At 33.7% G+C, this 23425-nt stretch overlaps 2 protein-coding genes and 1 long non-coding RNA gene across 16 annotated transcripts in view; 1 reads left to right on the top strand and 2 right to left on the bottom strand.

Moving 5' to 3' along the window:
* LOC143264527 (uncharacterized) overlaps positions 1 to 10234 on the top strand; it is a 91780-nt gene extending 81546 nt beyond the window's left edge. The window contains exon 3 of the long non-coding RNA XR_013038267.1: positions 10027 to 10234. This is a non-coding gene — a long non-coding RNA (uncharacterized LOC143264527). The remainder of the gene's footprint in view (positions 1 to 10026) is intronic.
* The window catches only part of LOC100883744 (CUGBP Elav-like family member 1-A), a 1238863-nt gene that overhangs the window by 1117640 nt on the left and 97798 nt on the right, over positions 1 to 23425 (bottom strand). The gene's annotated exons all lie outside the window — the stretch shown is intronic.
* Positions 18645 to 22636, bottom strand: LOC143264464 (uncharacterized). 2 transcript variants are annotated; one of them, XR_013038200.1, is made up of 3 exons: positions 22447 to 22636; positions 20256 to 22374; positions 18645 to 20183 (listed from the first exon to the last, which is right to left on the bottom strand). XR_013038200.1 is itself a non-coding variant. In XM_076531826.1 (2 exons), the coding sequence occupies exon 2, from the start codon at positions 22289 to 22291 to the stop codon at positions 21182 to 21184; it is 1110 nt and encodes a 369-aa protein (XP_076387941.1). In that variant the 5' UTR covers positions 22292 to 22374; positions 22447 to 22636; the 3' UTR covers positions 20190 to 21181. The 2 variants fall into 2 exon arrangements, 1 of the variants encoding a protein (XP_076387941.1); XM_076531826.1 differs by lacking the exon at positions 18645 to 20183 and having other exon boundaries at positions 20190 to 22374.

The following is a 23425-nucleotide window of genomic DNA, read 5'->3' as shown; positions in this document are numbered from 1 at the left end:
AAATGTTCTGAGAAGGGGTAACAAAATGTTACCCCTAACAAAATGTTCGAGTTCAGGTCAAAGTTGACCTGAAGAAAATCGACTACACCGTCGCTCGTCACCTAACGGTTGGACAATAAATCATGTTGGACCTTAATAAAAATATAAAAACATATAAAAATTTCGAAGGTACAAATTGGCCCACAATAAACCGCTGCAACGGTAACGGTCATATACAAGAACATTCTATGTAAAATAAAAATACGGTCTTAAAATACTAAGATTGAATTCCAACAACCGGCACATGCATTTTCGTCTCTATTTTAATATTTTAATGAATTAGTGTTTATGCCTCTTACAAATAAATTTCTAAAAATGCCATATTTTGTTAAGCCATCAAGACGACTCAATCGTTTGAAGGGAGTTAACGCTCCAATTTGAGTTATCCTCATATCGCCATGGTAATTCAATAAACTTCATGGTTAAGAAATTCGCATTTCTCTACTACATGATTCGCTATCGTTTCAATGCAGCTTTGCCGCATAAATATGTAATTGAGATAGTGTAGTTGAGCACGCTATGCTAGATACCGGTCGGAGCACCATATCGGCCTTTACGCTTGCATAGAGTTACATCTCAGCTGCCATCTATTTCACCAGCGTAGTTTAAATAATTAACTGTTCACCGTAAATTTAATCATCCCAAGCCAGAATAAAATAAAATCTAAAATAGTTCCAATAAAATTATATTGAACGAGTGTTGTCTTCTTCAATAATAATTATACGTTTTGATCGTAGTGTCCATTACATAACGATTTTATTTTAGCAGTTACTAAGACCATATCTTTTATTGACCTCTTGATAAATCTAATCAAAGCAATTGGATCGTTTAATGGTATTAAGGCCTTGCTTCCATATGAGAGGAAGTAGAGAAAACTGCATAAGATTTTAATGCTTGAACAACTGTTTACCGAGTTGCATATATCAATACAGCGCCAATTTTGACAAATACCGAAATTTCACTACACCAACATTTTATTTTTCTTCTATCTTTTATATGATGACGAACGAATAGAATCTTTTATAATATATATTCACTAATATACAAATTTGATAGTGTGAATGTTGTCTGTAATTTGTCTTTAGAACACATACTCAGAACATTTCGCAAATTTATTTTTTAAATTATATTCTGAATTGAGCCAATGAAAATGTAGATATATGAATCGTGATATATGGATTCAGTTTATGTAACTGTTCCAACCGTTGGAACACGGTACGTGAGAATTCTGCTTGGAGAGTTTATGATAGGTCCGCGACAAAGGCTATTTTTGAGAAAGACTTTTTCCTTACTTCCTGCAATACTCATTTACCTTTTTTCGTACAATAGCGTTAAATTTTTAGTTTCGTTTCGTCCTCGATAGCCAATTCCTGTCATAAATACGGTAATTCTGAAGGGTCATTTCGACGGTACATTCGTTACGGTACTTTACGGCCATCGGGCCTGAGACCCAGAGGAAAAACCCCGGCGTTGCCGGACTTGCAGATTTCTCACGTACGCTCCGTCCCAACCGTCCCACCCTCCTAAAGAAACGCGCTAAGGGCGTAACGGAAGGGTGGGAGAAAGTCAAGGGACACGTTGATTGGAAAATCAAAAATCGAATGATGACCAATCAGCGTGTTTCCAAAACTTTCGCCAGGGCTCCTTAGCTCGCACGATCGAGAGCTAAGGACAGAACGCATCGTACGACAGAACCTGTCTATCATTCGTACAGAACATCTCGCACATTCGAAGAGAACATAACTTTCGATAAGTCAACGTTACGGACTTAACCATTTTCCGGAGTCAATCGTTCGGACTCACTTTGAATCACTGCTCGAAAGTTAATTCCGCAAAGCAGTGCGTCGCGAAGGATCGTAGCCAAACGAGTCACGAGATTTACGACCTCGTGGCACGGAGTTAAAAAATCCGTGCGATCAGTTCGCGACGCGAGTAACCTCGTACGAGCGGTTACAGTAACAGTTAAACATAGGCAATTCTGAAATGGCGAATTAGGTTGATATGTGTTGAACAGGGGTAATGTTGAACGAATGAAAAAGAAAATTTAAAGTCGATAAAGTAGGTGACTTCTTCTACTCACGTTATGATTTCTATCATCACTGACCTGAGGCTTATCTCGAGGAATAACTATGGTATCCTGAAACTCGAGGGCATTTCGTAGACAGGTCTAGCCTGGAGCATTTCGTAGACAAGCCTGTTTTATTGTATTACATTGCTCAGAAAGGTTTTCCTTATGCTTGTGCCTTAGGGTGGCCCTTAGCTATAGAGTTCGATTTCTTTTTTCGATTTTCTCATCGTCTCAACCCCTAAAATTTTGACACTTGATGAAAAAATGATAATGTCAAAGTTTCAGCATGATTGGATAACAGGAACCCGTGGCGCAATCGAGTTGAAGTTTTGAAACTTGTACGATTTCAGGTTATCGTCGAATATGTTAGTGACCTTTTATTTTAAAAGTTGCAGTGAATATTTTATAATGAAAATATAATTTTTTATACATATAATTTTAGTGTTAGTGTATGATTTTCAAAAATACATTAAAAATTACTGAATGTTACCGCAAATATTAGAATCTCATTCTATAGTTGCTGAAGCGGTCATCTCGAATACGAAAACTAATCTCCTATTCAGTTAGCCATTAGAGATCTTATGTAAAATCAAACAAATATTTCGGTATTAAAAAATGTATAGTAGGTGCTCTGCATGGTAGATATACGAAAAGATTCCCGGCAGTGGTAAATATTAAACCACGAAGATACCCTGTCACCGTCGTGCCGGCCGAGGCGAGCGCCGGCGGCGCACCCGGGTGGAAATTAAACCCTCGGGCACATCTCCGAGCGGTGGGAATGTCAACCGGAAGCGCTCGGAACGATAGGACTACCAGCCACTCAAAAAGACTCAATGAAAAATTGCAGCATTCCACACGCCAACACATAACAGACAATTTTTGAAACTCTTTTGGTTCACATTTCCAGCAATTTTGCTGGTTTCTTTTTGGACCGGGTATCTTCGCGGCGCCGCTGGAGGTTGTACGGATCATGTGAGCGATTGCACCTTGTGAGATCGAAGAGAGGAGGGTTCAAACTTCATGAGAGGCCAATTCGCGGGATGCCAATTGCCCCCAAGAAGTCGTGGTTGCTAGGTGAACGTGGGGTTGCAAATCTCAAAATTTCCACATTTTTGCATATCGCGCGAGAACGGTTCGAGTAATCGATTTGAAAATTTATACAGAAATGCTCCAATGATCCCTCAATCGATCGCATGCACCCAATTTACCCGCCCATCCCCGGGGGTGGATTGAGAGGATTGGGAGTAGAAACCGCCTCAGCGGGGGTTGGTTTCACACCAGGCCCAAACCATCAATAGGAACGATTCCGTCGGCACGGAAATAAGTTTTTCCGTGAACTGCAGGTCCAAAATTGACATTTAACTGTGAAAAAAGTGAAAATACAGCAAGGGGTGGTCCTTTGACAGCGTGTAGTGACCAAGGGGTTGGTGCCAACGCGACCAAACTTTTACCAGGTATAACTGGGGTTGGGAGGAAGTTTCGGTAAAAGTTTGAGCAGATTCGAAAAAACCACGCCTTTGGGTGGGGCGGAAAATTAGGGAGGGGGTTGGGGGTGTCGCAAGGGGTTGGGCCGGGCATTTTTGGAAAGGCCGCAACCTAAAGAACCTCATTCTAGGAAGAAATTTTGGATTTTTTCTTTTTTTCGATCGAATTTAGAGCCTTTTTTGTTAATTTTCCGACCCCCTAGCATTCAAGAGGTCGCCGATACCGCAAGGGGGAGGCAGGTAACAATGGCACTTCTGGAGCATTGAGATAACCCACGGGCCCGCTTATCCTCAAAATTTCAAAATCTTACCTCCAACAGAACGGTAAGAAAGAAATGGCTAAAGAAAGAGGTGCGTTAATTTTGACCAGCAGTGTATAAACTTGAAAATGTTTAAATATTTGAATTTCTAAATGTTCAAGTTTTCAAATATTCAAATTTTCATATCTTTCAAATTCTAAGATCCCGAAGTGAGTAGGCCTATAAATCTCTTAATCCACAAATGCCAACAGATATAAATTATTATATTACTAAAGCGTATAGCCGGATAAGGTAGTCAAACGTGCCCTTGAGTCGAATTAGAAACCCAACTCGTCAGTCGGTAGCATATCCAAAAAAAAACATCTCACTCCAAGTTTCAACCCCCTATCTCATCCGTGTGGGTAGTAAAAGGAAAAAAACGAAATTCCGGTTTTTGGTCTTTTTTGCCTATTTAATTTCGTACAAAAATTCTGAAAAAATTCTAAAACATTGAGGTCCAGGTAGCGCATATTATAGAATTTTTTCAGATTTTTTGATCGCAAATTGTAATCGTGAAAAATCAAAAACCGACTAAAAATCCGAAAAAATGCGATTTTTTAGTGAAGATGTCGGAGCACTACTTTTATATTAATGTGGTAGTTAGATATTAGTACAGCTATTATTCTCTAATTTTTTCAGATTTTTCGGTGAGGTGCGCCGTAGTTTAAAAAATCAAAAACCGATTTTTTCGCGCGAAAAACAAACTTCTGCTTTGAATTTTTATGTCATTTTCCCATAAAAGATGCATTAAGTAATTTTAAGAGGATTCACGTTCACATAATTGATTTATGGATTACAACAATGAAATTAACTTAATTAATTAGTTTTATGGTACGTTCTATATAAACTTAAATATTTGAAGGTTTTGCGACGACATTGGTGGCGAGGCGGTTAAGGCGTCTGACTCGTAAGCTGCTGCATACTTTTTTTTGGCGCGGGTTCGATCCCACCTGAACTTATATTCTTTTTCCTTTTTTTTTTCTTTAAATTGTTAATTTTTTTAATTCTAATTATAGAACAATGGATATTACTTATTTAACGAAAATTACGTACGAAATTAAATGTTCCGAGTTGCTCGGAATATTATTAACGTAATATTTATGGGTGTTTTGTCAAACCTAAGAGCGCTTCACTCTTGCAATTTCAAATGGATCTCTAAGACCACATGGACGTCTCCACAGCTTGACGTTCTTATCAATTAACAATAGCTTTCTAACAAGCCAGAAAAGCACATCTTTCTAAATGCCAATATACCTTTTCTTAAAGAAGTTTATTTCTATGGTCCTAAACTGTGTACCCCACTAAAGTGGGCCTACGCGCTTGAACTCCGATGATAAACACATGGTGCCCATTTATTACTTCCTTTGAAGGACCCAAATCACTTAACTGTTTGGGTCACCTTATTAACGACACCTTATTTACAACCTTGGAGTGAAGGCTAAAAATCTTAGAATCCCTTTCACTGAACCATCTCACCAATCAGTATTTTTCACAAATAACAATCTGTCCTGATTGGCCCTTTTTGGTAACGCCTTCACGTCCTGAACTTTCTTCATTGCTTTCTTTTCTGGCTGTTTAGAGGCGACTAGTTAGTCTCAGATTAACTTCGTTGAAACATACTTACTTTAGTCAGTCTTAAAACTACCGTTGTTGAAATATACTCAGTCTTACGAATCACAGTAACTATCAACTACAGCAACACACAACAATTATTACAACTAGTGGGATGATGATCTACATCCTTCATTGACCTGGGCACACCAGTGTGGAGGACTCTGAGCCACTCTATCAATTCTACTCTATAATACTAACTCTACATATAATTCCACTTCCGTAACAAGTTGTGGAAACGCCATGGGTCGACGAAGATTTACAACCTTCGAAAACAGCTATAAATAATTAATATTTTACCCAACGCGTGAACATTAAATAGGCAAAAAAGACCAAAAACCAGAATTTCGTTTTTTCCCTTTTAATACCCCCACGGATGAGATAGGGGGTTGAAACTTGGTGTGAGATGTTTTTTTTTTTGGATATGCTACCGACTGACGAGTTGGGTTTCTAATTCGACTCAAGGGCACATTTGACTACCTTATCCGGCTATACCCTTTCAAGGCGCGGATTTGTACATTTCTAAATTCCTATTCTTATATCTCTAAATTCCTATATATCTAAATTTCTATATCTCCATATTCTTATGTCCTCCAATTCTCATATCTCTGAATTCCTGTATCCTCAAATTCTTATCTCCAAATTGACAATATCTCCAAATTCTTATGTCTCAAAATTTGTATACATATCCAAATCCTTACTGTCTCCAATTTCCATGTCCACCAATTCTAGATTCTTAAATCCTTATTATCTACATATCCAAATACCTCCAAATCAGATGGTCCTCAAATTCCTATGTTCCAAATTTCTTAATTCATCTTTAAATCTTCAAATTTCCAAAAATGCATAAAATTCGAATGTGGAACGCTCTCATGATTAGCTGTATTCATCCTAGAAAAGCCAAATTTTTTGTGACTGTATAAACATACCATATGTTGCAGTAAAAAGCTTGACACTAATTCAATCCTAATGAGAATAAACTTTTCAATGATTTCATTTTTCGTCTGAAACTGAATGGTATACACATGCAAAACCGAACTACTTCAACACACACACAGATTACTCTGATCATGCATTGCAATTTATGTGTGTACAAGTAAATCGTAGGACAAATTGTAATGTGTGTGGCCGCCCTTACGATGTTCAGTCGAGAATCGTCGGCCCAGTTGCACAAGTGCGCTGTCACCGAACCGTGGGTGACGTACACCGGTCATAAAGAATGTAACCAATTACTGGAGCGACGTCACTTTACTGCATTTCAAATGTTTCCAATGACAAATATTCAATTAGCATAATTTAACAACGTACATTGGAACAATGCGTGGGCAACGTTGTAATTTTCCTGCTGCTATCGATAATTCGGCACGTGATATATTACGAGTTATTTCGTTGAATTTAAAGGGAGACACGGAGGCGGTTGTCGGACACAGTCCAACAAACTACTCGTTCAGACACCAATTCTACGAGCATCGGCCAATATTACGTACCACCTACCCCAACTTCCCCACCAGCGGACTACAGCATTTGCAATTCATATCGCGTCTCATGCATGCACGATGGAGTGACTACTGTGACCACGCTATGTCATCGGCCATGTTCCGTGTAAGTGGTCACGGTATGTACACGTACATGTATACGAGAACCGATCCTCTTTCGAAGAAACGTACCGCCCCCGACGGTCTACCGAATCCTGTCTGCCTAGCCGTCCCGTGGAGTGGAGTTTTGGTAAAGCCACTGCTTCCAGTTTGACCCACTTACAATCAGGACCGGTGGAAACAACTGACGCGTGGATGACGATGACGAAAATGGGGACGAGTAATGTACATTTCCCTCGCTACAGCTAACGTATATTTTTACATGACAGTGAATTGCTACTTTTACATCGCTTCTAACTTGAAAAACATTACATTTCTGCCATAAGTCTTATACCAAATCAACTCCTTGGCAAACGACTTAGTTGTCAGACGAGTCAGTTTGTACTAACTATTTACAGCTACAATATTGGAATAAATAAAGAAAGTTAAAATGTTACGTTAATTTTGTATTCAGTAATTCTTGACTATGCAAATCATAATTGAACTTAAACTTGAAATTACAGCGCATTAAAAATTCGAGTAGGTTTCGTGACATTTGAACTATACGTGCGAGTCAGACTCATCAAAGTATGTTAAGAGGCTAATTATTATTAAAGGATGACTCTGATATCACCGTAGTAGTAGCACTCGAAACAATGTTTCACATGTGGTTAATATGAACGATTTATAGGTTTTTGATTAATAACTTTATATGTGCAAACGGATTTTTAACAAAATAATTTATTTTAAATTATTTAAGAAATATGTGTTGGTAATCTCTAATAAAATATCAAGCAATTTATCCAAATTTGCACATTCAGTTGGTAGACAAATCACAGGATACGATTTTAATTAATTTAACGGTTATTGAGACTTTACATATTCATAAGCTACAATATATGACAAACTTGTGAGTAATATACACATAAATCTCATTTCTAGAATAAAACGTTTGTGTGGATATAAATCTATGTTAAGCACAGAATGCTTAACAGATTCCGTGTCTCTATTTGTGGTTGAACGAAAACCATGGTTTCAATGGTACTTGTTAAATCTTTATGCATTTAGTATTGTAAATAAAAAAGACGGCATGAGGAAATATTAAGTGATTATACTTCTTTGTATAATTGAATTCTTTGTATTATTGAAAAATAATAATACATTGTAACAAAATATATAATATTGTAAAAATACAATATATTGAGAAAATAACATATACCATTAATATAAAATATTTAAATAATATCTTTACTATTCTATCGATTAAAGATAAAGATGAAATATGTTTCTTTTGTTTGAGTATAATAATTTGGCCCGCATTGTATAATCAAAATGTGAATGCTAAAAATATGAATAAATCGAAATTTTTATAAATCAACAAATATGTGAGAAAGAAAAGAAAAAAGTATAATTTACATTCAAACCAATTAAAATGTAGTATCTATCCATCGATCTCTCATATATACAGCGCTGTAACTAATTTATATTTACGTAAAAGTTATAATATTATTTATACTCCTCGCCACTGAAATCCAAGTTTTATTCTTGATTATTATGAAACACAGATTTATTAAACATTTTACAAATTATGTATAAATATTTTCTGTAACATACGTTAATAATAATTTTACATTAAAAATCTCTACTTAAAAAAAACTTAAACCGAAAAGTTTGCATTTTCAAAATTTTCAAAGTAAATCCACGTATGTTTACAGAAACTAGTTTTTATCAAGCAAATGCAAGTATCATATTAAGTTAAATTATTTTGTTTATTAACAAAATCATCATACTATTTGTTAACTATGTACATGTTTTTATTCACATGTTCTTGTACAATTAATCTATTATAAGTAAAAGAAAAACATATGAAAGTAATTTAATTCTAAAATTCTGTACGTATCTTAACATATTTTTTGTTGGTACGGCTACCCTTTAATTTTAATTTTAGTTTTACGTTACAGATATACGCAGTTACGAAAAAGTTACAAGCTATGAAATTATTGTGCATTCTATTCGTTACTTTTGAGATTAATATTAGATTAAAGGATATTAAATATCATTTTCCTAAAAAGGTCAAGTAAAAGTTATAATTTCGCTAATACACCGCAGAAACGTATACTGTAACTTGATTTACCTTGACCACGTGTTTAAAAAGTTTTAAAATATACAGTTCACTTCGTTTAACATATTTACAAACAGAAACTTGTCTATATCTTCTACCTCAAATTCTCACACTTTGCACTAGTTTCTATTTTTTATCCAATTCGCTATGTTATGTATTATTATTGTAGTTTCACTTGTAGATGTTAAGCTATTGCGTATCAAATGATGAATTTTGAGACACAGAGTACAACATAATTTGATAACATAAAAGTGTTTGCAAACAATAGATAAACAAGTTTACAACTTTTAATATTCAATCGCCACGTGATAATATTCTTAAGTGGAATTTTCCATTTATTACGTCATAAATTATCGAATGTTGAATATGACGGACAGTCTTCTATTACCTACATTGTTCTAAAAGGAAGAGTGTATAATCTAAGAAATGTGGATTCTTGAAGACAAAACAAATCGAAAATTGCAATTTCAATTCGTAACACATGGATATTTGAAAATTGGATATTTTTTAATGGACAATATTAGAAAATGTAATTTATAAATTTTTTATTTGTTTAAACGAAATAGTAGTCAATTTGTATTAAGAATATTAATGTATTGTTCATGTGATCATTCATTATTAAACTATAAGTCTCAGATTTATAATAATATTTTATGAAATTTTTATAACATGGAATGATGTTAGACTTTCTGTGTTTCAAAATTGTCTATGTAATATGTAATAGTCTGATATACACATTTCTAGACTTAATAACAAATTGAAAGTGCGTGAATTATTCTCATTCGAACTATCAGCAACTTCAAAATAATTCAAATTTCTGCAATTTCAGGAAGGATATTGTTTCAAAGTTGAAGGTACAGAACATCTAGGCGACGACATCCTGGACGTTGGCAGACAAGCAATAAACGTTACTCTTGGATTGCCTGCAGCACAACGATTTGTAACAGCAAGTACATATCTATTTGTAGAACGTTTCTCTGTTCAAATAGAAAGCCCAATAAAATTACAGCGTTCTTTTTTCTTTATATCCTGATTGAATACAGATACCCAGTTAAAAATCAATTATTAGAGCATTCCGTAAATATTACAACTTTTTTTTCGATGCGTTTTTCGACAAAAATAAACAACTAAATATTAATAATTCAACAATGGTATATCTTCTTTTAATTCTAACAACTGTTCCTCATTTTTCTGCTAAGTTTCGAGGAAATTGAATTTGTTCAAAAGGGTTATGCGAAAATTTGTTTACGACTTAAAAGATGAATGTTTCAACGATTATATCGTTTATTTAATGGTGAGTGAACATTATTAATTTTTAAATGCTATTATTAATACTGTTCAAACCGTATTATTAATCAATATCTTCGATGATATTATTAATTACATATACATTGTTCGAACGCGAACGTACTTTTGTTGCGACTAAAGAAACTTATGACGGATTTAAGTGAATCGATGCCTAGACCACCATAAGTAGCCCTATACCTCAAAATACAGGTCAACGAAGAACCTTTTGTCTGTTAAATTTCGTGCGAAACGGTCCCATCGAAAACACGTGCTTGCTATAAATCGTGTAACGAATATATGTATGTACATTGTTTGTTTCGCAGTCTTTAACAAGCGAAAGACAGAATTTTTTTAATCGCCATTCCCTGATACGTGCGGGTTCTCGGGCGATCTTTACGAATAGTCGATTGTTGAATGCAGTGTGGGTCGAATCGGGAATTGAAAAGAATCGTACGTCGTAGAGTTTTGTGAATAGTTTAGTGCAGTGCGGATTATAATCCAGATCGTGATACAATCGTAAGTCGCGCTATCCCGTCTCTGTCATTTCTAAATCACGTAGAATTATTAAGGAGACACTGCGCTCCTTACACGCCATGCACAACACTATTTGTGTGAGACACTGCATTTCCCGAATAGGTTGCCTTGATTTATTAGAGTCAATAGAAAACACACTTTAGTGTTTGTATAAATGTTTGTGTAAATCGTCAATCAAATAATGACACATAACTCATACACATTATAGACATAAACCGCTCACACTTCCACCGTTCAATGACGAATAAATATACATATGAAGGCGTTTTTTATGTTGTAAAACTTTTTCCCCAAAATTGTATGATTCGAGTCAATATACTATTACTATGTTTTAGACTCAATTTCATCTAATTTACTTTTTATTCACCCTCCTTCTCAAACATATCCAAACAATTATTTGAAACGCGAAATATCTCCATGTTGGAAAGATTTCGACGATACACATATAATGTCAAGTGTAAGTCTGCTTTTTCAGAAAAAATATAACAATTAAGGAGGAAGTGATCACCCACGATTAGTTGAGTTTTTTTTTGAGATTCAAAAATTTGTGATAGGAATTTCTACATCTTAGAATATCAGATATGAGGTTTATGCATACGGGAATCTAGGAATTTGACTATCTAGAAATTTCAGTGAATGCAGCTATTCACCCGTCAAACGCAAATCCACTTTATTGTTTAATAAAACCCAATTTTTCTGCTAAACCAATCGATCTCTTTTATTATCCTTTTATTATCAAAATGTCAATACTTTACGAGATATTAAAATATCTGTCCGAATGTTCCATAATTGCATTTTCCGTTATTATGTGCTTTAACTGATTTGCATTTATATTCGCAGAATGCACTTTGATGTGCTCCTTTAAAAAAAGAACGTATATTCGCTTCATCTTTCAGACAACCCCAAAGATAACAGCTCAATGCATTCAAGCTGTTCGAATGTCAATGCAAATCGACTGAAACATGCAATGAAAAATATAAAAAAACATATCAGAAAATGTTTCGAGTGCAATTGTGAAACATTCAAAGAGATATTTTAACGTTCCTTTGGGATATAAAATGTAAAATATTTAATGTAGTGTTGATATTTTAACGACCTCGAATTTGTATCTTTATACACAGGTTAATAACAGGGATCGACTGAATAAAAAAAATTAATTGCATTCAAAAATAAAGTACAATTGTATTAGAAACGAGATCATAAAAGTTAGTACGTATTAGCATATGATTTTTTCCTAATTTTACTAAAAAATGAGCCATCATCTGTCCTAGTCTCCAGAATTAGGCCGTATAATATTATACACGATTAAATCAACTTAAAAGCAACAAAAGGACAATATCTACTTACTATATGCAATATACCTGAATTTACAAATTATTATATTAAGTATATTTTTGAAGAAATACATATTTAACAAATACACAGATATTTGCAACGAACTATTAAATTCTTAAACTGTGGTTTATGTGCAGCGCCAATCAGTACTTCGCATTAAACGAAGCGTTTATTCTTTATAAGGCTTTCGAGCGTGTAATTTTCTAGATTAGATTTCAATGTACAATAAATTAAAGCTTCCGCCTGCAAGCGAATAACGCAAACGCCGTGGCTCGGCGCGGCGCGTATTTTCGCACACCGTGAAATAAAATACCCGTGAATATAACACCCTGTCGACTAAACGAATTCATCGACGTGCAATGTTTTTTAAGCGATCCGAGCTTTCCCCCATCAAACTAGATTTAATTAATCACTGGCTGCTCTGTAATTATCCCGATAACATAGTGAATGTTTGCCAATAAATTTTATTGGATTCCATGCGTCAATTGCATCGCGATACTACTGACGATGAGACTACCTCACAATTGCTGGCAAATGTCGAACGCATATCTTGCAATATATCGCAGAACAAGAAATTAACAGAAATTCAAGCTTCGTAACCGGACGGAGTCAGAGTTTCCTATCGAATTTTATTCCAGCCGATTTGGCCGAGATTCATGCATCTATAGCCTACAACTTTCTGACTCGGGCCCTCGTTCGACCAACAGAAAAAATCGATGCCAGATGTATTAAAAAGTCGTAACTATCGATTGCTCGTTACAAAAGCGCCCCGTTGGAACCGGCTGCCGATGCGACGCTACAAAAGCCTGATCTACTTTCATCCAGTGCCGCATTCAAAATCACGTGAGAAAAATCTTTGTGCGATGATGATAAAGTAAATGTCGAAAAATATCGTTCCAGGCACTATAGGTGATATATTGTGACAGAGTAGATAGAAAAAGAGAATGACAGACAGCACAGGGTGGAGCATTCATACCAGAAGTTCTGTTCACGCGAAGCAGAATCGTTCGTGTTAAATGTTTTATAATAGCGATAGATTTTAACGGAATACAAGGAGTGTGAAAGAAAGAAATTATTATTATTTCTTATCGAACAGAAACAGCTAAGAGTATGATGATTATTATCACTGATAATTACGTTACAACGTATGTTTGTAATTCGCGGCTCCGCATATATTAGTATCATCTATAAGTGTGGGCCTTGTTGCGAACTATTGGCTATATGGCGTAAGGACGCTATTCGCGCGCGCTTTTTTCCTGCTATGCAGTCTTGTTTCTGATGCCATGTGTACTATGCGTTAATTATACTTACACATTAAATATCGCTTCCGAAAGTCATTAACTCTGACAAATTAACACTTTCGGCAATACATAACAAGATACGCAGGTTGAAGTGAAAATTTTATTGTAGGATAGTATTTGTTATATGTGTCCTTACATTTTCTTTTAATTCGCTTGACAATAAATTACTATTTTTTTATGGAGAATTAATATGGACTGAAATCTTTAAGTTCCATTAAGTCCAAATTTGGCTTCCTTTGCCAAAAAATATGGGAACTAAGAGATATAACTCGTTTATGTGTAGGGATTTTTGGAAATAGGTTAAGTCTTTTGAGATTTTGTAATCTACGGATATAGAAATGAAAAACCACCGAAAATTTCCAACTGCTGAATCCGTAAGATTCCAGGATTGTAAAATTCTTAATTCCGAATTCCTAAATTTTCGTGTTTTTACGTTTTTAAATTTCAGAATCTCTAAATTTTTAAGTTGAAAAATTTTCTAAATTTCTAGACTTTTGAATTTCCGAATTTCTAATGTTTCGTATGGAAGTTAGATTTGCTCTTATACACCAGTTTAGAGTCACAGCAGGGAAAATGTATTTTTTACATAAGTAATTGAACAATTCCCAGAAAATGGATACTGTAACCGTTCGATATTATATGTATAAATTAATTATTTCTATTAAATTATGTTATGATTTTAATTTATTCTTATTAAATATAGAAGTATGTCCACATCGTTGCGTACGTTGTATTATACATATGTACATGTACTATTAGACGTCAACATTCTTATTCCTGTATAAAATTTGAAATTAGAATATGACTATATATTATTTTAATCAAAAATGTTATAAACATATAAGCTCATTGTTTTATTCTATTGCATATATGTTACATAAAGTTTAAATACTTTTATTTTGTTAAACATAAATAAAATAGCAAACATCATAATTAACAGAATTGTGTTTTGTAATTACAATTTCTTGCAAGACTCTCAAAATGTCAATAAAACATACTTTTTTTTAAATATAAAACGCTTGTATAATGTTGCTTTCATATTGATATTACTTTTGAAAGTTCAAAATTATATTTTTTAAACAGAGAAGATCGTGTAAGACCGGAAACATACCATGCGTTTTCGTTGCTGCACTGCACTACCGCGCACCGTTGGAAACATCTGGGAACATGTTAGAATTGTGCCTTACTGTAACATCACGCAACATTTAAAAAATTTTTTTTATAACATTAGCTGTTCAAACGAGGTTTACTGCTTTGAAATCACAGCAGTGTCGCGCAGTAAAGCCCCCCAATCAAATCGCGTCCGTTTTCGTCGCTGCAGCGAAAACCGCACAGTCCGTTCGCGGTCTGACTATACATTAGTGAAAGTTTCATAAAGGAAAGATTTTAAAATGCTAAATCTTATTTAATTTTACTGGTACGCACATATTCATGAATAGCTGATTATAAGTTTCTTTCACCAGTGTTCTGCATGCAAATATTGCTCCGCTAAATAAAATTACGAACATACTGAACCTTTCACTTTAAAACAAATTTCAAGAATTTACGAACCATGTATAAAGTATATCAAAATCAATCTTTATTTTTTAACCGACTTCGAAAAAGGAGGAGGTTACTCAACTCGATCAGTAATTTTTTTTTTTTTTTCTATGTATGCCCGCCGATTACGCCTAGCTGGATGGACCGATCGGAACTAAACCTTTTGCATCTGGTAGGTTCTGACTCCCCATTGGTACCATTATCAAAAAATTTTTCATTTTCTAATTGCAAAGTATTGTTATTGCAAAAAACCGGCAACTTTTGAAATACACTTTTCTCGATTTTAGTGTGCTTTTAATATCTTATCACGGACATGATTCTGAACAATTTTGTTCATATACAAATTTCGCGGAAAGCTTTTGTTTTCGAGATATTAGCGAAAAACTATTGTTATTAATATTAGTGGAACGCCCCGTGCTATGCACGGGGAAGACAAGAAAGGGCATTTACAATGCACTGTACCAAAACACTAACTAAGCTTTACCGCTCTGACACGCGACTTATACAGCAAGATGAGTTCACGTTGACGTTGGTATATTATTCCCATTGCTTGGTACAGTCTCCGTATCGTTCTAAAAATGCATCAATTTGATTTGTTAGAAAATTTGTTGTGCAGGATCTGCCATTATTTTACGGATACTTTGACCCTTGCGCAGTTCTAAACCGTAAGAGATACACATGCGCAGTAAATTTTTTCAAAGAAAGTTAACAAAGAACAAATGGATGAAGCACCCTCAATCATGATGTAATTAGTTCGTACTTGTCCCTGAAAGAGAGTCCCTTATTTTTTTTTCTATGCATGTTCGCCGGTTTTTTCCTGTTCACATTTAGTGTTAACAAAAACGGAAAATAAATACAAGGGAGGACTGTATCAAAATTCATTCAATTGTACACCACCAGTTATCCTCTGCAATATTTAAAAACATGTTACAATATGCGTGGTTTGCGTCAAAACTCTGCGACACTAGAGAAGTATTTATGAATGCCAATGAAGTTTGTTTCCCAAAAGACGTTTTTAAAAAAACGTGTGCCTGTACCAACTTCGTTCATAGTCTGTGCAAGGTGCCGTATGAATTATTGTTTTCAGTGTTTTTATGATGAATATCATCCTGGCTCGTGTCATACTAGCAAATAATTAATAAAGGGAATATGTAATGATACAGCACATACAACATTTAATATTATTTTTATGCTCAACCTTTTCCTCAATTCCCACAAATAAAAGAATATGTATTTTCTATTTAAAAAATAAAAATAACTGTTCATTAGTGCAGATTTTATAAATCCTATGCTTAAAATTAAAGTAGGTATGTATAAATTTAAAGAAAACAAAAATTAATGTTTACTAAAACGAGTTTAGATCCATCAACCCACCGATCACCAGTCTTTGATATTACGCCTTGAGTCATTCTGTTACTTGACCATTCGTTAACGCGAACCCTTTATGAACGAGTAAGACAATTTTCCAACGCGATTTTCTCGGAAAATCTTGAGAAGCGCGCGCTACTACTTTGCCTAATTAAGTTTAGATATGTGATCTTTAAACAGTGCAAGTTTCAGGAAAATCCGTTTCTCGTCGACGCTGATGTCCCCTTGTTAGACTTATGAAGAAACAAACAATTCAAATTAATTTTGTTGAAACATTACAATGAAGTGTTGTGTTTTTTAAAATAAGTATGTTTTGTTTATATTTATATTGATGATAACTATACAAAAATATAATTTTAATGCTAAAATTTTATAATATACTTTTGAATTATATTTCATACATTATAAAGTCACATAAATTCTTCAGAATGCTAGAGGAGAAGAAAAAGAAAAAGGGTTACACGCAAAAAGATGTTTATGTAGCAGTAAAAGCTTTTAAATGAAGCATTATGCTACAGGTTGCAACTTAAAAAGTTTCATGTACCAAAATTAATTCTTGAGAAAAACACATTATAATTGGCTAAATGAATGTATAAAAAATAAAATTATAATTCCACAAAATATTACCATATCAAATCTTTTTCGCTAAATGATGAAAGTTAAATCAATATATATTTAATATTTGGGATAGTAATAATTAATGACTAATATTTAAATTTTAAATAACTTAGAACTTTTTTTCTCAAATGTAGATTCTTATTATCTCATCTGACAGGAGAAACTTTTCCCTTTCGGATAAATAAAACAGAATAAACTGAATTCCGTGAAAATCAACAAAATTCAAAAGACTATATTTTTCTAACAACACGATAATGTCAGCCTCCCCTAATTTTCCGCAAACTGCATCGTATTCCGTTATAAACAAAATCTCTGCTATTGACGTAAAAAAAGTGATCGATTTGGCATGGAACAACCTCTTAGTAACATAATCACGAAGTACAAACAATTTCGTTAACGAGCTTCAGCTATTAGGTTCGATTGGAAGTCGATTTTTTGAATAGAGGCCCTTCATAGGCGAAATCGTGCGTGCATTACGTGTAACCCCACATTGGACTGCGTGTCACGTGCGAGCACCTTTATTCGTGCGTGTGCACTTTCTTCTGTGCATGCTTCGATAGAAATGCGTTTCCCGCCTTGGAACCGTCCCCTCTGTTTGACGCGTGCCGGAAAGAAAAGAAACACCCTCTCTTACAGGCAAGGAACAAAATTTGAAAGAACTTCTTAAGCTCTTCAAAACGAAATTGCACAGTATGAGGTCCGTGTTGCCGAATTAAAAACAGGAATAATATATTTGTTTTTCCAAATAGTTTAAATTAGTTTGGTTTACCAGTCACAGTTTATTGTGGTTTAACAGCAATTATTAAATCAAAATTACCGTTTTTGTTATTGATTTAATTTTTATTTCACTCTTTGAGATGCAGAATTTTTTTTAATTTCTTATATAGGTATTAAGGACATCTTATCATGAAATAATTGGATACAAGCACGAAGAATACAGATAATACAAAAGACCTAAATATAGAAGCATGTTTTACATATCTAGCAGCATAAAAATATCACTATCTATAGAACATTTGTATACTCAGCTGAAAATAGAGTCCGGAAATCGAGTCCGCAGCCGGTCTTTTACAAATAGCTTTAGTGTTTAAAAAGAAAGGAAAGTCAATGTTCAGCTTGGAAAATGTTTTATGGTTAAGTAGCCAAACTGTTCACTTATTAGCAATGTGACCTTTAAACACGAGCCTAACGAGTGCGAGCCTAGGTCTTTTATAGATCAAGAGTCTCTTGATCCATCGAAAATTTTGGAAAATTAATTACAACTGCAAGACCTAATCGCGGAACTACCGAAGACCAATTTTTTAAGGGCCAAATTATTTAAATAATTAAATAAAAATATAAATGATTAAATATAAACATTCTTTTTGAAACTGACATTTGTACAAAATAAAATGTGAAATGATAAGTATTGGTTGTTTCAAAAAGAATGTTTCATACCTTATTCATCGTAAAAGTAGTTGTACAAGTTTTAAATCTGAAGCTACATGTAGACCGATATTAGGTAGACAGTTTTTAATCTATACAATTCGTTCGCTTTAAAGTTTGTCTTCAATAGTTTCATGATACAGAACCTAATAATCTCTAAGAAGGACTTATTTGATTGCACTTAACATGAAATTATTCGATAAATTCGACTGAATAAAATGAAATGTATTATTATTATGAAAAGAAAAAATTACTATCGCGAAAATGTGAGCACTCATTGGTTGCACAACAAATATACATACATACCAATACACATTGCATTATATATTTATACGAAATATATAGTAAGAAAGTTTATTTAGAAACGATTTCGTAAAGAAAAGAATATTGTCATTACGTCTGAACACAGTGTATGAATTCACTATTGCAATTCCGCCAACTCGCCGATTGAAGACTGAAATGTGGAAAATTCTAATATGATCATTATTTGTGTTTCAAGCGACAACAAAATAAGGAATAGATTTATTTATATACACTTTGTTTCCAAATAAAGTCTATGTTTTTTTATTTACATACAAACTTGTAAAACTATAATCATCTTAACGCAATCGTACCAAGCGGCCAATTCTTCTTTTTGATCAGAGATATATAATTTCCTTAATCATTCAAATAGTTCATGAATCATTTCTGTATCTTTAAATAATTTTTTCTTATTATTTTACTTGATACATTCACTTTACATTCACACTTTACGAAAACTTAAATTAAGGTTAAAATTCATTGTTGCATCTCAATCTTATATAACACTTTTTTTCTGCATACAGTTTTGTTTGGAAAATGCCATTTCCTCTGAATTTTATTTTTCATACAAGCTACCATATGCAAACAATGAAAAATTATTAACCTGCGTGAGCCATTATTGTTAATTCGCGTACCAATTACTAGTATTGCATGTATCCCATACATAGGACAGAATAAGAAAGTAATGTTATATAAACGTAGATTTTTAAAAATTTTATTATAAAGTTAAGACAGTTATACGAAATAAGAACAGTGGTAAACTCACGGTTAATTTGATGTGATATTGAAACGCATCAGTAGTATTTACGTTTACTGTATTTATACAAGCTACGTTTACTGTTTAAGATTGACGTGTACCAGTCCCATTAGTAAGTTCATAGGTTATGTACCGAAATGTGGCAATTATTTACTGATTTGGAAAGTAATACATTTTATTTTTTACCGATGTAAATCTTGTATTGCTAGAAATTGTAGACACTTTAAAATCGAGTACCAGTTTAGCAGTTTATTTTTAAAATATGACAAGTATATTTTTTGATATTGCCGAAATCGTTGCATTTCAATAAATTAAGAAATATTAATAAGCACTAATACAATAGCGTTTTAAATACTTACTACAAAAATGAAGGTTTTATTATATTCAAATGGACTTGCCCCGTTTTCGAAATTAATGAATTATTGTAATCGTTAATTTAACGGATATTTATATGTAAGCCTTTCTTGGGTGGACTTTATGCCAGGATAAATAAACACAACAATCCGTGGTTGCAGTTAAAAACTATAATATAATTAATAATTAAACAATAATAATGAACAGTAATACTCTATCTACATAATACGTTTACCGCACCTAAAACCGTACAAATTGTCGGTGTTTACATTCGTTCTTAGTCTTTCGTTACACTGACTCGGTTTTGTTGTTTTCTTGGGCACTGCGTAGTCGCCCCCACTCCACATGTCACGTGGCATTGGCGGGCACACTAAGTTTGGGGTAACGTCAAACTTACATCCCCCCCTTCAAGCTGAGTGGACGGCTTAGGAAACGGGTGATAAGGGATCAATTTACTGGTGTGAAAAAGGTTTGATTCATTCTTTCTGAAACCTCTATCAACTATATATATCACATTAGATACTTTATTTTTTATTTTATATGGACCTGTTCTAATTGGGTCTAATTTGTTTCTGTTCAATTTATTACCATTTACTATATATACCAGGTCTCCAACTTTGTAATCTATATAATTTGTATTCTTATCATAATAATTTTTATTTTGTCTGTGAGCTTTCATTGAATTTTGGAATGCTATTAATCTATCTTCTTTCAAGTTACGTTCATTACTAGGGTTTAGTTCGCTTAGTAGAGTTGATTTGTCTTTTCCAGTGAGCAAATAATTGGGTGTGAAACCTGTTCTTTTTCTACCTGGTTTATTTCTGTATTATTGATTTGTCTTATTTTTAAATTCTCGTCTTGACATAATTTAAATTCTTTTATAAAATCTAAACCCAGTAGTGCATCATCTTTAAATGAATTGCTTTTTACTATAAAAAATGGAAATTTTTTTTCCATGTTAAAAACCTTTACCGGTAAAGTAATCATACCTTCGGATTTTGAAATTCCCGAAATAGTTTTTATATTTTTATCCCCACTTATCTTTTTATCTAGATTTTGTTTTGCCCAAAAATCGTAATTTATTAGTGAAATGTTGGCTCCTGAATCATAGAGACCAACAATTGGTTTGTCATTCACAAGAATTTTTAATTTTATAAGTGGGGTCACTATACGTTTTTTGCCTCCTCGGTAAAAGATACTGCATCTTCGATCTCTATGTTATTAGCTATTTTGATTTTATCATTTTTGTCTGTTTTTCGGTTTGCTGTTTTTGTACGACATACCTCCTCTGGATGGAATCTATTTTTAAAACCTACACTTTCACAATATGCACAAGGCTTCCGCGAGCGTTGGTTTGTTTGTCTATCTTCATTATATTTTTGTTTGTCATCTTTTTTCTCATTGAAATTTCTATTATTTATAGGTTCCATTTGACTCAGTAATGACATTAAGTTGTCTATGTTTGTTAAATTTTTCCTCTCTAATCGCGATTTAACAAAGTGCGGAAGAGCAATTACAATTAAGTTTATTTGTGAATTTATCGTTAGATCTGGGTCTATGTCTATCAACATATTTCTCTTCTTCAAGGCAAAGTCCAAAAAGGGTCCATTTAGATATCTAAATGTGTAGGCATACGCAATTTCAGACCACGATTTTTGATTGAATGTATCCATAAATGACTTATTCCAATGTTCCCATTCACACGTTAGCGAGTTTGTCTTTAAAAATATTGAAAACCAATTTGAAGCGGGACCTTCTAAAAATAATCTTAAGACCTCTGGATATTTATTTTCTTTTATTTCGAGTCGTTTGCATTCTGCCACGAAAATCTTCATCCACGACTCCGCGTTAAAGTTTTTTCCATTAAACTTCTCCAATATTATATTTTTCGAAATAGAATGGATTGGTTTTTCCTGGGGTGGGTTTTCAGGAGCAGGATGGTTTGATGGGATAGGGGAATCAGTCTGAATCGCTTCCAAATAATACCCATCAAAAACAACATTACCTTCATGATCCACATAACTGTCTTTCAATTTGCCTTCCGCCAAGGTGATGACGACGTTCCGAAATTTGTTGCGCAGTTTCAAGCTTTTGACGACTCCCTTCGTTACTTGATTTTCAAAAAGATTTGGGTGTTCAGCCTTTGTCTGTGCCCCTTCAGGGAATTTGAAAATTTCCGGTTGTCCCACCAATTGAATTGTCTTGACCTTAACCTCCGTAGTTTTGCTGTCCACTGCCTCGGAGACAAAGTGGAATCTTGCTTTTATGTCCCCCATATTTGTACGGTTTTGTAAGCCTTTCTTGGGTGGACTTTATGCCAGGATAAATAAACACAACAATCCGTGGTTGCAGTTAAAAACTATAATATAATTAATAATTAAACAATAATAATGAACAGTAATACTCTATCTACATAATACGTTTACCGCACCTAAAACCGTACAAATTGTCGGTGTTTACATTCGTTCTTAGTCTTTCGTTACACTGACTCGGTTTTGTTGTTTTCTTGGGCACTGCGTAGTCGCCCCCACTCCACATGTCACGTGGCATTGGCGGGCACACTAAGTTTGGGGTAACGTCAAACTTACATATATTTTTCAGTTATTCTTCTTTTTAATGTCTTTGAATCATTTTAAATCTGAATTATTCTTATATCCAGATCCTGACTCCAAAATTCTCCATTTTATAACAACTCTCACGTATCTTAATTAATTGTTAATTAACAGTGAACTTGTTAATTAGTTTCGTGCACTAACATTAAAATAAGAACCATGTCAATTTTGTTCACTCTTTATTAGAAACTGAACAAAAACGTATTCGCAAGCTGATAATAGAAATCAGCAATGATACTTACAAGGGACATCACCAAGGTTTCACACGCGGATTTTAATGAAATTGACATATGTGGTAGCTTTTTAAAAATCATTTGACACGTATTTTTTTTATATCTGCGGACATGCATGTTGAGGGGGTGAAAATAGCCCTCAAAGTTCGGGGTTGAAAACACATTTTCCTTAATATCTCGGAAACTAGAGGGTGTAGGAAGGTGATTTTTTTTTAAATTGTGTAGTTTTTAGTCAGGAATTTAGTTAGTGATAACAATTTCGGGAGAAATTATTTATTTAAATAATATATTAAAGAAATGCACTTTTTTTTCAATTCTTCACCCTAAATGCAGTTCGATTTTTTTGCAGCTTTGTATACTAAAAATATAGATCAAAATAGGGGATACGTGTTTTTGGAATTTTTTGTTTATTGCAATTTAGCAGTAATTATTACATATACAATTTTCTCTTACCTTTTACGGAGAAATGAATTGAGATTTGTTTTCGAAGAGAGTGAACCCTTTTTATACGATAATTTGTCACGTTTTTAACAATTAGACAATATCAAATGTTTATTGTTTCATC

The sequence above is a fragment of the Megachile rotundata genome, chromosome 5 (assembly GCF_050947335.1).
Source record: "Megachile rotundata isolate GNS110a chromosome 5, iyMegRotu1, whole genome shotgun sequence".
In the NCBI taxonomy this organism is placed as follows: Eukaryota; Metazoa; Arthropoda; class Insecta; order Hymenoptera; family Megachilidae; genus Megachile; species Megachile rotundata.
Note: the sequence above shows the minus strand (reverse complement) of the source record. Positions and strands in the feature narration are given on the sequence as shown.